General features: G+C 46.8%; 1 protein-coding gene across 1 annotated transcript in view; it reads left to right on the top strand.

The window, feature by feature from the left end:
- The first annotated feature begins 2,762 nt into the window (after positions 1-2,762).
- Positions 2,763-16,063, top strand: part of TMEM67 (transmembrane protein 67) — a 68,744-nt gene continuing 55,443 nt past the window's right edge. The window contains exons 1-3 of the mRNA XM_074986941.1: positions 2,763-3,044; positions 10,359-10,447; positions 13,241-13,334. Coding sequence (XP_074843042.1) covers positions 2,858-3,044; positions 10,359-10,447; positions 13,241-13,334 — 370 coding nt within the window. The 5' untranslated portion in view covers positions 2,763-2,857. The remainder of the gene's footprint in view (positions 3,045-10,358; positions 10,448-13,240; positions 13,335-16,063) is intronic.

Here is a 16,063-nt window from a genome sequence, read left to right as displayed (position 1 = left end):
AGCTGCACTCAGCACAGCTGGAACTCTCTGGTCCAGCAACATCCATTGCTCTGATGCACGAGGGATGTTGCTGGACCAGAGAATCCAGGCTGAGAGATTTAACCTGTATTAAAATCCTGGACGTTTTTAGATATTTAAAAAACCCGGCCGGCCAGAGATTTAAAGACATAAAAGGTAAAACTGCATCAATGAAGTTGTTGGATCGGTTCTCCAAAGCGTGCAAGGACTTTGGGTTTACCATCAGCCTAAAGAAGACAAACGTACTCGGTCAGGATGTTGCTGAATCCCCATCAATCAGCATTGACAACTATACGTTAGAGGTCGTCCACGAGTTCATTTACCTCGGGTCCACCATCACTGACACCCTGTCGTTGGACACTGAGCAAAATAGGAGGATCGGAAAAGCGGCCACAACTCTGTCCAGACTCAGCAAGAGAGTGTGGAATAACAACAAGCTGTACACTCACACCAAAATGCAAGTCTACAGAGCCTGCATCCTCAGCACCCTCCTGTATGGCAGCGAGACTTGGACCCTGCATGCCCGCCAGGAAAAGAGGCTGAACGTCTTCCACTTGCGCTGCCTCAGGTGCATCCTTGGAATATCATGAAAGGACAAAGTGACCAACACCGCCGTCCTGGAGCAAGGTGGAATCCCAACCACGCACACCCTCCGCAAGCAGCGTCGGCTCCGCTGGCTTGGCCACGTCCACATGATGAATGATGGAAGGATTCCAAAAGACAACCTGTATGGTGAGCTAGCCTCTGGCAAAAGACCTCCCGGATGCCCCCAGTTGCGCTACAAAGATGTCTGCAAGAGAGACCTCAGAGAGGTAGACATCGAGCTGGACAACTGGGAAGAACTAGCAGACGACCGCAACAGATGGAGGCAGGGGGTTACGCAGGGGCCTTCAGAAGGGCGAGATGAGGATCAGACAGCTAGCAGAGGAGAAGCGAACGCACAGAAAGCACAATAAGGACTTGACAGACACCCACCCCATCTGCAAGAGATGCAGCAAGGACTGTCACTCTCGTGTGGGTCTTCATAGTCACAGTAGACGCTGTAAATGAAGTCCTCAATTGAAACTATAAAGGGCGCGATCCATAGTCTATGCAGACTGAAGGATGCCTACTGTTGTAAGTAGGACTATTAGTTACTCTAAAAGGTATCACTGGCACTCAGACTTTACATAGAGACCAGAAGGTCACATTTTGGCACTCCACCTCAGAAAGGTTGCTGACCTCTGATATATGTAATACATTAATACAAGGGGAGCTGGTGGACATTGATACAGATATGCTCCCTCTCAGGGGTGTCCTCTTTTTTGAAAGGTCCAATATGGTAATCCTAGAGTAGCAAATATCTTCAATTTTGGTTTGGAAATAGGTGCCAGTTTTTTCAGGAAGAGGTTTTCCAGCTTTCTAGTCATGCTGCTTGGGGACATCATTTTTCTTATTTTATTGTAAAAATACAAGATAGTTGGTGGAACACAACATGTAGAGCAATTGAGCACCTATCAGAACTAGGCCTCTTTGCTATCTCCAGGAGAGATGTTAGTTGTGCAGAAAGGTGAAGGTCGCTGTCACCAGGTGACTAGAGGGATAGCTCAGTGGTTTGAGCAGTGGCCTGCTAAACCCAGGGTTGTGAACCTAATCCTTGAGGGGACCATTTAGGGATCTGTGGCAAGTAGGAAAGAAGGAGGGGACAGGGAGGAAAAAAAAAGGGATGGTGTTTGGCCCTGCCAAGAGAGCAGGGGATTGGACTCCATGACTTCCCAAGAGCCCTTCCAGCTCTATGAGGTGTATATTTAACCTTAAGAGTGTCATTGTTCCTGTTGAAATGTGTATCCAATTGGGAACTATGAGAAAGCAACTGGTGTGATAAATAAAAGTTTCCAAGCACAGAGTATCATAAACTGAGGTAATTTGTGTCAGGAATAATAATGACAGCTAGTGTAGAGAGGTGCAGAAGTTTTGATAGAGGTTAGAGAGGTATGGGGTAGGGGGGGCAGGGGTAGAGGTGCGTTTTGACAGCTGGAGAAAAGACACTTTTGTGAAAAAAGACCACCTCATCCATCCACTTTTCTTCTACACCACAATACAGCCACCTTCCCTCCTTCCAATAGAGCAGCAGACAGTCCAAGCTGAGCTGAGAGAAAAAAGTCTCCCGAGTTTTGTCCCTTCCGTTGTTTTCTCCCTATTAGTTTTTAATTTCATCCTGGCCTGCAGGCCTAGCTCCATTACAAAAACAATCTGGACAAAGCGATAGCTCTGTGGTTTCAGCATTAGCCTCCTAATCTGAGGATTGTGAGCTTGAGCCTTGAGGGAGCCATTTAGGGATGTGGGGCAAACAGACTGAGGGGGGAAAAAAGGGGTGGGGGGCGCCTTTGTCTTGCCAGAAGGACAATGGACTGAACTTGATGACCTCCTGAGGTCCCTTCCAGCCTGCTTCGCCCGTAGTCTATGCCATCGCCCTGTAAGGGGTCCGCTGCCCTTTCCGTGGATGCTCGTACCTTCCCATCTCTTCTCTTCAGCCCACGCAGCTTTCTTCTCTTCCTTACTTTGCATCCTGTTCCGCCCTCTTGCGCTCTGCCGCCCGGCTCCCCGGTCTCTAACTCCCTCCCACACGCCCAGCCTCGCATTCCCCTGTGGTGCAGGAGCGGAGGTGAAGAGGCGCGCGACGGCGGGCCAGCCACGCCTTTTCTCCCACGCGCAGCTCCCGGGGACTCCTGAGAGGGAACGCGCCCTGGACTCTTTCTGGACCCTCCGGCTGCCCGTAGCCGGGACTCTTAATTCCCCCGGGAGGTGGAGGTTCGCCAATCCGCGTGCGGCGGGAGAGGGCGCTGGGAGCTGAGTAGCCATGGCGACGGCGGGGCGTTGTGGCGCCGTGGTTCTACCGCTCCTGTTGCTCAGCGCGCGGCTGTCGACTGGGCAGAGCTTCTCGCTGCCGCTACGCCAGCCCCAGGACTGCGGGGATGGCCGTTACTTCGATATCTCCAGCCTGGCGTGCGGCCAGTGCGGGCCCCAGCAGGAGCGGAGCGCCGGGGGTGAGAGCCGGCGAGGGGCTCAGCCGCGGGGGGCGGGAGAGACGCCCAACCTGTCTTCCGTCTGCGAGGCCGGGGGTGGGGGAAGGTGGAGGTAACCTCGACTCTGGGGCGAGCTGGAGGGCTTGGGCTGGGCGCGGGGTTGCGGCATGTTGGGGCTCGCCCCTGCCTCCGACTGCCTTTATAAAGTCCCCTTTGAAGCCGTGACTTGGCGGGGTCTCTGGGAGCTGAGCTACGGGTCACCCGCTATGCAGGGACAGGCGAGGGTTGCTGGCCCTGGGCTCTTTAGTTCACCTTGGGCATGTCCGCCATCGGGCTGTTGGCTCTTTGCACGGGAGCAGAGGTACTCGCGAGATGGTGGCTTGAGTCCACTGATCGCTCTCCAGGGATTAATGGGTACTGAGTTAGTGATCCTGCTCGAGGAAAGTAGTGATCTAGGGAATTTTGTCATGGGACCCTTTCATATCATCATCATCAATAACTGTGGGCTCAGGGCTGGTTGGTGTCTGATGCCTCTCTCACTATGTCCTTCCATCTTTTCCTATCCAGTGCAGAGTGGCTTAGTTTCTGTAGACTAGCTCCTCACCAATCTACTACATCATCTATCCATTCTGTGTGGGGTCTGCCTCTCCTATTCGAGCCATCCATTATGCCCAATACTAGGGTCTTGATTTTTTTGTTCATCATGCATTCCACAAATATATCCAAATAGTTGTAGCTTCCGTTTTATAACCTTCTGCAGCAGGTTCTCTTTCGGCTGTATCTTCCTATATAATTCCTCATTGGCGACCTTCTGCATCCATCCTATTCTCAGAATCTTTCTATAACAACTCCTTTCGAACGCCAATATTCTTCTTTTCGAATCTTTCATTATCACCCGTGTCTCACATCTGTACAACATGCTGCTGAATAAACACGTTTTCTAGACGCCCAGCTTCGTTCTTAAGCTAATTGCTTGGCTTTTCCAGATCTTATCCATCGCCTTCAAACTCGCTCTTGCTTTCGCTATTCTAGTAGCTATTTCTTTCTTACAGTCTGGATCATACGTTATGTTGCTCCCCAGGTATGTGAACTTCTCTACATTTTTCTAGTTCAGTACCATCCACGCTGATCTTCCTTCCTATTTCCTTATCTCCAAATACCATTGTTTTTGTTTTATCAATGTTCATAATCAGTCTGTACCGCTTCCCTTCTTCGTTTAACACCCACACCATTTTCGCTAGCTTCTCCTCATCTTCCTTAATGATAACTGTATCATCCGCAAACCTCAAGTTGTTACTTCTTTTCCTATGCACAGATATCCCATCTACCTCTTACTTGATCTTGTCCATCGCTCTCTCCAGACGTGTGATGAAGATACTTGGCGATATTGGATCTCCTTGTCTCATACCTCTACTTGTTTTACACGAACTTCCCAACTCCCCACATGCTCTCACCTCTGCCTCCGCATTATCACTGATATCTTTCAACAACCATATTAGTCTGCTATCCACTCCGTATGACTCCAATACCTCCCAAGTCACTTCCTGATCTATACTGGGTAATACCTTTTGAAAATCGACAAAGCAAGCGTATACGTTTTTGTTCTTTCATCGAGCTTTCTCCACTATCAGTCTTAGTGCCAATATCTGCTGTATGGTACTTCTATCTTTTCTGAACCCTGCTTGCTCGTCTGCTATATGTTCTTCTATCTGTGATCTTAATCTCTCAGTCAGTATCATCATCAGCACCTGACCTAGATGACTCATTAGGGCAATCGTTCTGTAGTTCTTGCACTCCAATGTACTTCCTTTCTTGGGTATTGTCATGAGCATGGATCTTGTCCATTCCTTAGGTGCCTTCCCTTCTTTCCATGCTATATTACATAGTTGGTGTATTTCCACCATACCTGATCATCTCTCCCGTGATCTTATCATTTCCAGGGCTCTTGTTGTTCTTTAGTCATTTCACTGCTTTTTCTACTTCCTCCTTTGAAATATCGGTCTCGCTCTTGATGCTCCAGGGAGATATTTCTTTCAGTTCTTCAATCAGTCTCTGAGACACTCGGGTCCAACTGTGCTTTGTATAGATCAGTGCAATATCTCATCCATCGCTGCACAATCTTCTCCCTGTTCATGAGCACTTCTTCGTTCTCATCTTTGATCGCCATCTGTTTCGGTTGCCCTTTCCTATTAATATTACTAATTGTTTTATACACCTCCTTATTCTTACATTCACCGTAATACCTCTCGATATCTTCACATTGCTCCTCTAACCATTTTTCCTTATCCTTTCTGGCTGCTTTCCTTACCTCATTGCATTTCATCCTATATTGCTGTTCTGCCATCTCAGAAACATCTCTTGTGATCTTTAACACTCTTTTCTCTTGAACCAACTTCAGTGTCTTCTGGGTAATCCACTTCTTATTTATCTTTCTTCTTCTGGAACAGTCTGCTCAATTGCCTCTTCTATAGTGATAGCTATCCTTGTGACTCTCTTATCTGGGTCTTTCTCTGTGGCGATATTCTTAATCTTCTCTTTTGAGTGCTGTTCTGTATGCATTCCCTGTTTCTTCCTCACATAGCCTCGCCACGTCTCTTCTTTTCTTAAACTGTGTCTTACATTTTCTTTTGAGTTTTTTATCTTGATGTTTGCAATCACTAGACTGTGGTCTGAGTCTATATCTGCTCCTTGGAAAGTTCTGTACTGATGTTATCCATCTTCTTCTTTTCAAATCATATCTATCATGTTATTGGACCTCCCGTCATTTGATCGCCATGTCCACTTCCTACAGTGCTTTTGTTGGAATCTCGTGTTGCAAATCACCATCTCATGCTCTGTAGCAAACTCTAACAGTTTCTCACCTCATTCGTTTCTTTCTCCATATCCAGACCTTCCCATGACATGACTCTCTCCCAACCTTCATTATCTGTTCCAACCTTCGCATTCCAATCTCCTCTGATGATCAACACATCTTTCTTCGATATCTCCTCCACCGTCTTGTCAAGTCTTTATAAAATAGCTCAAACTCTTCCTCTGTACTGTCCGATGTGGTTGCATACACCTGAATGACTGAGATGTTGAACAGTTTTGCTTCAAATCACGCAACCATCATTCTTGCACTCACCAGTTTGTATCCTAATAATGCTCTTCTAGCTGTTTTGCTAAGAAGGAGTCCAACTCCTGCTTCATGCTTCCTTTCGTTTCCTGACCAAATGACTTCACAACCGCATATCTCTCCTGATCCCATCCAACGCATCTCTGCCAGTCCAAGTATGTCACATCGATATCGATTTCCTTCTGAAGCAGCTCTAATTTTCCAGTTGCCCACAGTGTTCGGAGATTCCATGTTCCAATGGATAGCATATGTGTTAGGTGTAATTTTCTTTCAGTAGCCAACTTATCAACCCAACCCCGATCACTCGAGTGGTATCGCAGACCTTGTTTATCTGGGCGATGTCCGAGCCAGCATCTTAACATTTGGTTGCATTGGCATCAGATTTCATTTGTACTGTTGTTCGACAGTCAGCGCGTCGACACACATCTGACCAAACTTCCTCCTTCATCCAGGCTTGGGACTGGCATGGAGGTCTCAGTGGCTTCATGGCAGAGTTGGGGACCCTTTGCTCTAGTGAAAAAACAAAGGTGGGTGGAATTTGCTGTCCATTCATCAACCTGAGACAATAACGTTGCCTCATGAAAGCTCTGCAAGACAAATAGTTTCACAATTCTGCCGTATTTGATTTGAATTTGATTTTTAAGCTTGGTTTACACAAAGTGATTAGATTGAATTCAGGTGACTTAGGTCAATTTTTCTGAGGAATCAGGCTTCACTACATGGTTTGTTCCACTTAGAGCTCCTAATGTGGACTTCTGTGCTCGTGCATTTCATGAGGAGTAATGTCAACTTCGACCTTGCATGTTCAACGTTAGGGTAGTACAGATGGAGCACTGTGAAATTCGACATTCTTAGTATCTTGTAGATGTGCCAAAGTGCCTCAGTGTGACCACAGTGGCCACTACTTTCAGTACCATGTCTACACTTGGGCAAAACTTTGAAATGGCCATGCTAATGGCCAAATTGGAGAATACTAATGAGGTGCTGAAATGAATATTCACTGCCTCATTTGCATGCCACGGCACTTCAAAAGTGTGGCTGGTGGCATGCTCACGTGTGGCTCATCTACATGGGGGTCCTTTTCAGAAGGACCCTAAAAACATCAAAATGAGCTGATAGGAATGAGGGGATTTGAGTTTGCATGGTCATTTCACAGTTTTGCCCAAGTGTAGACATAGCCTTGGCATGCAGGTAATGGCCCAGGGAAAGTCTGAATTTCATTTCTTGTTTGGCCAGCATGGTGAGCAGAGTAGGCAGCACACCTCCTCTGCACATATGGTTCCCAGGGCTGCAGACAAGCTCCAGCATGGAGCATGCAGGAGATCCAGGACCTCATTGCTGGGTTGGGGGAATGAAACTGTATTGGCAAAACTGCAAAGGAGCAAAAGAAATGCAGACATCTGTGTCAAGATCTCACAGCGCATGATGGAAAAATGATACACCAGGGATGCCCAGCAGTGCTGTGTGGAAATAAAGGCACTCAGGCAGGCATACCAGAAGACAAAAGAGGAAAACAGACATCAAATATATGGAGATACACATCTCCTAGAGCTGGAAGGTACCTTTTGGACGTCATTGAGTCCAGTCCCCTGCCCTCTTGGCAGGACCAAGCACCATCCCTTCCCCCACCCCCATTTGCTCCAGATCCCTAAATGGCCCTCTCAAGGATTGAGCCCACAATCCTGCATTTAGCAGGCCAATACTCAAACCACTGATCTTTTAGCACTGCAGACATGCTGTGTCTATCAAGAGCTGCGTGGGACTTTCGGGAGCATCCAACCACTACCCCCCACCCAAAGGTACGGAGGTACTTCAGAACAGATTCCTCTGGCAACAGCAGGGAAAACATGGTGGATGAAGAAGAAGAAGACAATGACAATGCTCAGCAGGAGCAGCTGTTCTCATCGACAGATAAGAACTACTTTTAAATTTGGATCTCATCCCATCCTCCCAGGACGTTTCGCAGTTGGACCTGGAAATTGGTTGTTAAGGTGTGCTTACATTAATGGGAAGGGGTGCCACTTGGTGGTACTCCGGGGCCTGGTGGACATGAGGGGCCATTTCCTGGACGTGTCCACAGGATGGCTGGGCAGGGCCCATGATGCCTGGGTGTTCTGTGGTTTATGGGTGGGATGCCGGATGCAGGAGGTCATATGTCCCCCTGCAGGAGCTCCCGCATGGGGACATCCCAGTGCCCCCCTGCATCATGGCTAAGGCCAGGTACCTGCTGCACCTGTGCCTCACGTGGTCCTATACTGGATGCACCACTCCAGCCCAGGACACCTTCAAGGGCCACCTCAACCACGCCAGGGGCACAGTTTAGTGGACATTTGGGAGGCTGAAGAGGAGGTTTCTCAGCCTCTTCATGAGGCTGGATGTCAACCTCCCAAATGTCCCTGCAGTTGTCACTGCCTGCTGTGCCCTCCACAATTTTGTGGAGGGTAGATGGGAGCCCTTCTACCAGGGCTGGGCCACGGACCTGGGGCTGCATATGAACAGCTGCTCGTTGTCCCGTGCCACCAGGCCCAGAGGGATGGGGTCAGGGTTTGGGAGGCCTTGTGCCAGGCCTTTGCCCAGGGCCTGCCCCAACCCTCCCAGTCACACAGTGCCCCACAGGCTGTCCCAATCCCCCATCCCGCTCCCCACTCTCCCACCACATGCTGGGGACCTGGAGTTAGGGTGGAAAACGTGATACAAAACTGTTGGGGAATAAATGTGTTTCACCAAACAGAACATATCAAACTATGTGCGCTGCATGGGGGGAACGCTCCATGGAGGAGAAGCAGGGGGCTGGGTGGGAGGACCAAACTTGGAGAGGGGCTGGGATGGGAGAGGGCTCAGTCGTCCAGTGGTGTGGAGGGCCAGGTGTTGCAGTGGCCATAGCTTTCTCTGCTGCCCTGGGTCTGGGGCCCCCTTTGAGGCTGCGATAGGGCCAGGACCACAGGGTGGTAGGGGTGGTGTGGGGGTGCTGCGGGCTTGGCCTCTGCAGGATGTGCAGGGGGGCACTGGGGGTGGGCCAGGTGTGCCTGTCCTGACCAGGAGCCAACAAGCCAGCTTGATGCGGGCAGCCAGGGACAGGTCCACCACGTGGTGGGCGCCTTTTGGGGGGGGGGGGGAAACGGCTGTGGTGGGGGGCCACCTCCTCATCCCACCAGCTCTGTCTTCATGTGGCCTGGATGGGCGGGGATTGTGGACTGGGGCAATGCGGTGCCTCCAGGTCCCCTGCAACTGGCCTGCTCGGATGGGCTGTGGCGTCTGCCCAATGATGGACCTGTGGAGGCAGAAGGGGAGAGGGATGACCCATGAGTGCTGTGTCCCAACCCCAGGGGGCCAGTGCCCCTGGCCTCCACCCCCACTCTCTTGCTGTCCAATGGCCCATGGGCTCCCAGGTGCTGAGAGTTTCCCACCTGGTGAGGGTCGGGCCGTGTTTGGTGCCCCTCCCTCGTTCCCCAGATAGGTGGGCTGCAGGGCTGTTCCATGGGGTAGGGGGGCTTCTCCGGGCTTTGTGACATCCCAATCGCCCTGTACCTACTGGCTGTGACCTCCAGGGGTTCGGGCAAGGCTCGGCTAGATGAGGCACATCTGGGTGTCCCGGAAGGGAGGACGTTGACAAGGGTCCCGTTGCTGGAGCCTTTGTCATTGCCCTCGGTCTTGGTGGGCTGGTCCCTGCCTGGGGGCCTGGTGGTGCCAGAGGGGCGTGCCACCTCATCAGTGTCCACAGGGAGGGTAGTGTCCACCAAGTGCTCCAGGGCAGCCACCTTCCTCGGCCCCAGGAGCCTGTGCAGCTCCCTGTAGGGAGGGCAGTGTGCAGGCTGTGCCCCCAAACGGTCTGGCAGCATTGGGGACTTTACAGTAGGCCTACCTTAGCTCTTTGACTTTGATGTGGATGCTGCTCCCAGTGCAGCTGGGGTGGCCTCAGGCAGTAAGGCCTCTTGTATGCTTCAGCCTTTTGCTGCCGGGCGCCTGTTTGGTGAAGGACCTCCTCTTCCCGCCTTCCCATAGAGCACAGAGGTCCTTCAGCTTGCCCTCAGTCCAGGAGGGTCCCCTCCTGGAACGCCCCTTGCCCGGAACAGTTTTTATTGCAGTTCGTATTCCAACATCATACTTCCTTGATCAGGAAATTGTGATTCTCTGTTTTAACAGCATTACAATCACTCTGTGATAGAGTGGGCTTTTGTTTGTATAAACTGGGGTGAAAAATATGTTTCTTTACTTTTTAGGTACTTCATGTGTATGTCTACCAGGATTCAAGATGGTTTCTAATAATGGTGGGCCTTCTGTCATCTGTGAAAAATGCCCAGAGAATATGGTATGTATTAAGTTTTACACACTGATGCTTTTTTTTCAGTATACAGGTCTTTTGTAAGTTTTTATATCAGCAGCGTTTTTATTTAGAACTTTTCAACATTTGTGTTCAGAGTGCCATATTTGTGAAACTTGTGATCCATCTTAGAGTTTTTAGCTGCTAATCACAAATATGGGAAGCTTCCATTTCCACTGTAAAATAAGACAAGAAATTTGTTAGTTTTTGTAGGAAATTTTTTTTATTTCTGTAATACAGAAAGAGTGTGAGTTTTACATTTGCAAAAGTGAGCAAATGCCAAGACAATTTCAGTGAAGCTAGGATAAGGACACTTACGTAAACAGTAATACCCAAAGTAAATGAATTGATAGGCGAGCGCAAACCTGCCCAGAGTAAGTTTATTGCTCATTCTCATGTACAACCAGTACTTTTCTAATCAAACAAGATGTAGAACATACAGGTAGCTTAAAAGCTGACCAATTTAAGAAAAAGTAGATATCATGAGTGAGCAAACAACATAAAGGTACTGTAAGTGATGGTTTAATCTCTTATTCCTTGGTTCTTTCCATTTATATTATAAACTTATTGTTATGTCGAAGTCTACACTGTACTTTCATTCATTTAATTTTTTGTGGTCAGGGATGAGAAAAAAACAACTCCGTGGCTTAACAGTGAAAAGCACCAGTGTGGACAGTGCAAAGTGCTCTCCTGATGACAAAGCTACCACCCCTTGTTGGGGGTGGTTTTATTTGTTGGCAGGAGAGCAGCTACACGGTATACCTTACCAGCAGCATGGCTGTAGTGACATGGCTGTCTCTCTAAGACATAGCCTATATGACAGATGGCTCACTCTCTGCACAAAGACCACTCTTTTTATGAGGCCCGTATGCTAATTTCTTAGTTTTTTGCTTATTTTTTCTTATCTATTTTTGGTATTTTTATAGACTCAGCACTGTAATGCCTAGCCAATATCCTTCTACCTTCCTCCCTTTGTTCACCTCATCTGAGTTTTAACACGAGCAGCCATGTTTACCTTGATCCTCAATTATACATATCTTATTCACTTTTGACAATTACCTTATCAATGCTTACTGTGTATCTAGACAAAGTAAAAGTGTAACTTCATATCAGCTTCTTTAATCCCACTATTTTAAAGCCATAGGTGGTTCTTGTGGATCTGGAAAACCTTCTTAAGCATAACTCCATTTCTGTCTTCTCTCTTTGTCTTAAGGCTTATTATGCCCTAGTGTTGGCTATAACATAGTATTCGTCATTTGGCCTTATAGTAGAACTTCTGGAGAGATAAGATGAGAATAGGGGAGTAGAATAGTGACGTCCCACTCTCGTCTTTCTCTCCACCATGCTCTGCAGTGATGGCGTGGCTTAAGGCAGTGGTTTTCAGACTTTTTTTCTAACAACCCTGTTGAACAAAATTGCTGATGCCTGCACCAGAATATAGTTACATCTTTAGACCAGCCTGCAGGATTTGAGGTGGGATTCAGAGTTTAGGGTGCAGGCTTACTTTTGGCTCAGCAGGGGTGCTGTGGCAGACTTCCTACCTGTCCTAGCACCACCGACCATGCTGTGTTCCATAAGTAGACAGTAGAGGGTCCATCTCAGTGGGCCACAGCAGTCCGCAGCCCACTGGGGTTCCACCTGGAGCTCATGGACCTTCTCTGATTCCCTCCCCCATACACCTCTTATCCACTGAGACACTGGAACCCTGCACTTCCTACTCTTCTCCCTCCCTCCCAGCACTTTCAGCGCACTAAGAGTTTGTGCTTTCATGCTCCATCCCTGCTCCTCACTCTACCTCCGCTTTCTCATGCTCCTCCACTAACATCATATATGCCATCATGTGCCAACAACGCCCAGATGCTTTGTATATTGGACAGACTTCTAACTCCCTTAGACAAAGGGTTAATGGGCACAAAACAGACATCAAAACACTCCAGATCCACAAACCAGTTAGTCAACATTTTAATGGAATGGGGCATTCTATTAATGACCTCAAGGTATGTTTGTTACTGAAAAAGAACTTTTGCACCGTTCTTCAAAGAGGAACAGCAGAGCTGGCTTTTATATTCAAATTCAGCACATTAACACGTGGTTTAAACCGGGACGGGAACTTTCTGAGTCACAATGGGGGCTCATCTGCATACTTGGCTTAATCTAATTCTTGACACACACCACCCCCGACCCCTCCACTTTCTGATTTGCTCACCTTGATTATCTCTTTCTGATTTGTCCTCCTTGCTTACTGTTTTTGGTTCTCTGTGCCTTAAATATTGAGTCTGTTCTGGTCTGGCTATGGTCTGAAGAAGTGGGTCTGTCCCATGAAAGCTCACCTAGTACACTATTTTGCTACTCTCTAAAGTGCTACTTGACTGCTTTTTGTTTTGATAGTGTATAGACTAGCACGGCTTCCTCTCTGTTACTATTAAACAGTTTTAAACAGCACTTTATTTTTAAGATTGCATAAATGGGCTTCAACTAATTTGAATAATTTTTAAAAGCTAACTAAAAACTCCTCTTAACATGCTAGCTAGGTATGGTATTGTGACCTCAGACCTCTAAACAGATCAGTCTACATAGATCCTTAAGTCTGAATGGGGACCCAAATAATATATCAAAGGTTTTCTTTGCTAGGAACTCTAGTGTGTTCTTCAGATAGCTTTGTGAATGTTAGCCATGTTAAAATAACAGAATAATTTCTGTTTTAAATAATATATGGGTCACTGTTAGCTGTTTTGATAGACTTTAATAAAGGATTTTACAAATATTTTAAACTTTATTTAGAATGGCATTACTGAAGATGGATGGAATTGTATTACGTGTCCCAAAGGCTTAACTACGGAAGGAAAATGTAAATGTTCCATTAACGAAATTTTAGGTAAGACGTGTATACACTGTATGAAATGTTGATCTTAAACATTTGCATTAGTCAAAACAACATGGTGAGTAATACTAACAATCAGAAACAGCAAAATTATCATACTGTTGTTCAATAGTTCTAATGTATAGTGTGTTTATCTTGGTTTTTAAGTTTGACTTTTCTCCCCTCCCACTGCACCCAAAAAAACAAATCCATAGCACACAAAACTGTCTTGTAGCCACCATTGTCCTTGGATTTGAAAGTAACAGGTGAAACTAAAGACTCGTTAATCTTACCAGACCCCCTCTGCCCAACCCTGGCAGGTAGCAGTACCGATTGAAGTGAAAAAATGGAATAATAATAGCAAGTTTATCAAAATGTATTAGTTATAAACAAAGGTAAAGAGTTTCCAGCCACATAATGCAGAAATTACTGATCCCACATAAGGACCAGCAGTAGAGTCTGGTTAAAGAAACTATTGTGGATTAAAACTGTCTCATTCAATGGCTCTCCTGAGACAAGTACCTCAGTGCTGCACCCCTTAGTTACGTGAATGGTTTTTGACTAAATAAGGATTGCAAGATTCAGCCTAGACCAGTCAGAGTGTTCACAGCAAGAAAATTTGCTAATACATTCAATGGACTTCAGTGTTCATTTATGTCAAATATGTGTTTATGCTGTTCCTGCAACAGGTCTTTTATAAACAAAAAGGCAAGTGTAGGATATGGTCTTTGGATATCCTGATTTTTATAGACTTGCTTGAAGCGTAAAAGGCTTCTGTCAGTTTGATACATTTAAAATCTTATTCTTTGCTGCAAGGTGGCACAGTTCTGAAGAATTCTTTTAACAGGGATTATTGAACTGAAACATAGGTCTCCTGTTTCAAACCTTCTCAGATGTAGGATAGACTCCTTGTTCTTTATTTTACACTGGAAACAGGAGCAATGCAAAAACATCTCTCTCCTTTTCATAAATACATACACTTAAACCCTCCTCTGGAACCCCCCACTCATGCTTCTGAGGAAGTGGGTCTTTGCCCATGAAAGCTTATGTTCCAAAATACCTGTTAGTCTATAAGGTGCCACAGGACTTCTTGTTGCAAAGCACACTGTCATCCTCACCTCAGAGTTTGCTTTTTGGCTATGTGCTAAGTTCAGGAACTTGCTGTAGAAATATTTAGTACTAGAAGAGTTACCCAGCATTGCTCATGTCCTTCAGAGCAGGGGACTGGGAGTGGAGGGTACAATGGAGTCAGGGCTGGGAGGTTGAGCGTGGGCTAAAGTCAGGAGGGTGAGATGTAGGGGAGGAGTTGTGGCAGACGAGAGTGGCTGTGTGCACCCACCTAAGGGGGTGAGAAGGACCTCAGGGGAGGGGAGAGAGGCGCAGGGGTGAGAAGGGGCTCAAGTATTTGGAAAAATTTGGAAAAATTAGATGTCTGCAAGTCACCAGGGCCTGATGAAATGCATCCTAGAATCCTCAAGGAGCTGATAGAAGAGGTAGCTGAGCCGTTAGCTCTCATTTTTGGAAAGTCATGGGAGACGGGAGGGATTCCAGAAGACTGGAAGAGGGCAAATATAGTGCCCATCTACAAAAAGGGGAACAAGAACAACCCAGGAAATTACAGGCCAGTCAGCTTAACTTCTGTGCCAGGAAAGGTAATGGAGCAGGTAGTTAAGGAAGTCATCTGCAAGCACTTGGAAGGTAGTAAAGTGATAGGGAACAGCCAGCATGGTTTTGTAAAAAAACAAATCGTGTCAAACCAACCTGATAGCTTTTTTTGACACTATAATGAGACTCGTAGATAAGGGAGAAGCAGTGGATGTGGTATACCTAGACTTTAGTAAAGCATTTGATACTGTCTCGCATAATATTCTTATCGACAAACTAGGCAAGTCCAACTTAAATGGGGCTGCAATAAGGTGGGTGCATAACTGGCTGGCTAATTGTACCCAGAGAGTAGTTGTTAATGGTGCTCAATCCTGCTGGAAAAGCATAACAAGTGGGGTTCCACAGGGGTCTGTTTTGGGACCAGTTCTGTTCAATATCTTCATTAATGATTTGGATATTGGCATAGAAAGTACGCTTATTAAGTTTGCAGATGATACCAAGCTGGGAGGGGTTGCAACTACATTGGAGGATAGGGTCATAATTCAGAATGATCTAGATAAATTGGAGAAATGGTCTGAAGTAAACAGGATGAAGTTTAATAAAGATAAATGTAAGGTGCTGCACTTAGGAAGGAATAATCTGTTTCACACATACAAAATGGGAAAAGACTGTCTAGGAAGGAGTACAGCAGAAAGGGATCTAGGGGTTCTAGTAGATCACAAGTTAAATATGAGTCAACAGTGTGATGCTGTTGCAAAAAAAGCAAACATGATTCTGGGATGCATTAGCAGGTGTGTTGTGAACAAGACACTAGAGATCATTCTTCCGCTCTACTCTGCGCTGGTTAGGCCTCAGCTGGAATATTGTGCCCAGTTCTGGGCACCCCAATTCAAGAAAGATGTAGAGAAATTAGAGAAGGTCCAGAGAAGAGCAACTAGAATGATAAAAGGTCTGGAGAACATGACTTATGAAGAAAGGCTGAAAGAATTGGGCTTGTTTAGCTTGGAAAAGAGAAGATTGAGGGGGGACATGATAGCGGTTTTCAGATATCTTAAAGGGTATCATAAGGAGGAGGGAGAAAACTTGTTCTTCTTGGCCTCTGAGGATAGAACAAGAAGCAATGGACTTAAGCTGCAGCA

The sequence above is a fragment of the Carettochelys insculpta genome, chromosome 2 (assembly GCF_033958435.1).
Source record: "Carettochelys insculpta isolate YL-2023 chromosome 2, ASM3395843v1, whole genome shotgun sequence".
Classification (NCBI taxonomy): domain Eukaryota; kingdom Metazoa; phylum Chordata; order Testudines; family Carettochelyidae; genus Carettochelys; species Carettochelys insculpta.
The sequence above is the reverse complement of the archived record's forward strand: the minus strand, read 5'-3'. Positions and strand labels throughout refer to the sequence as shown.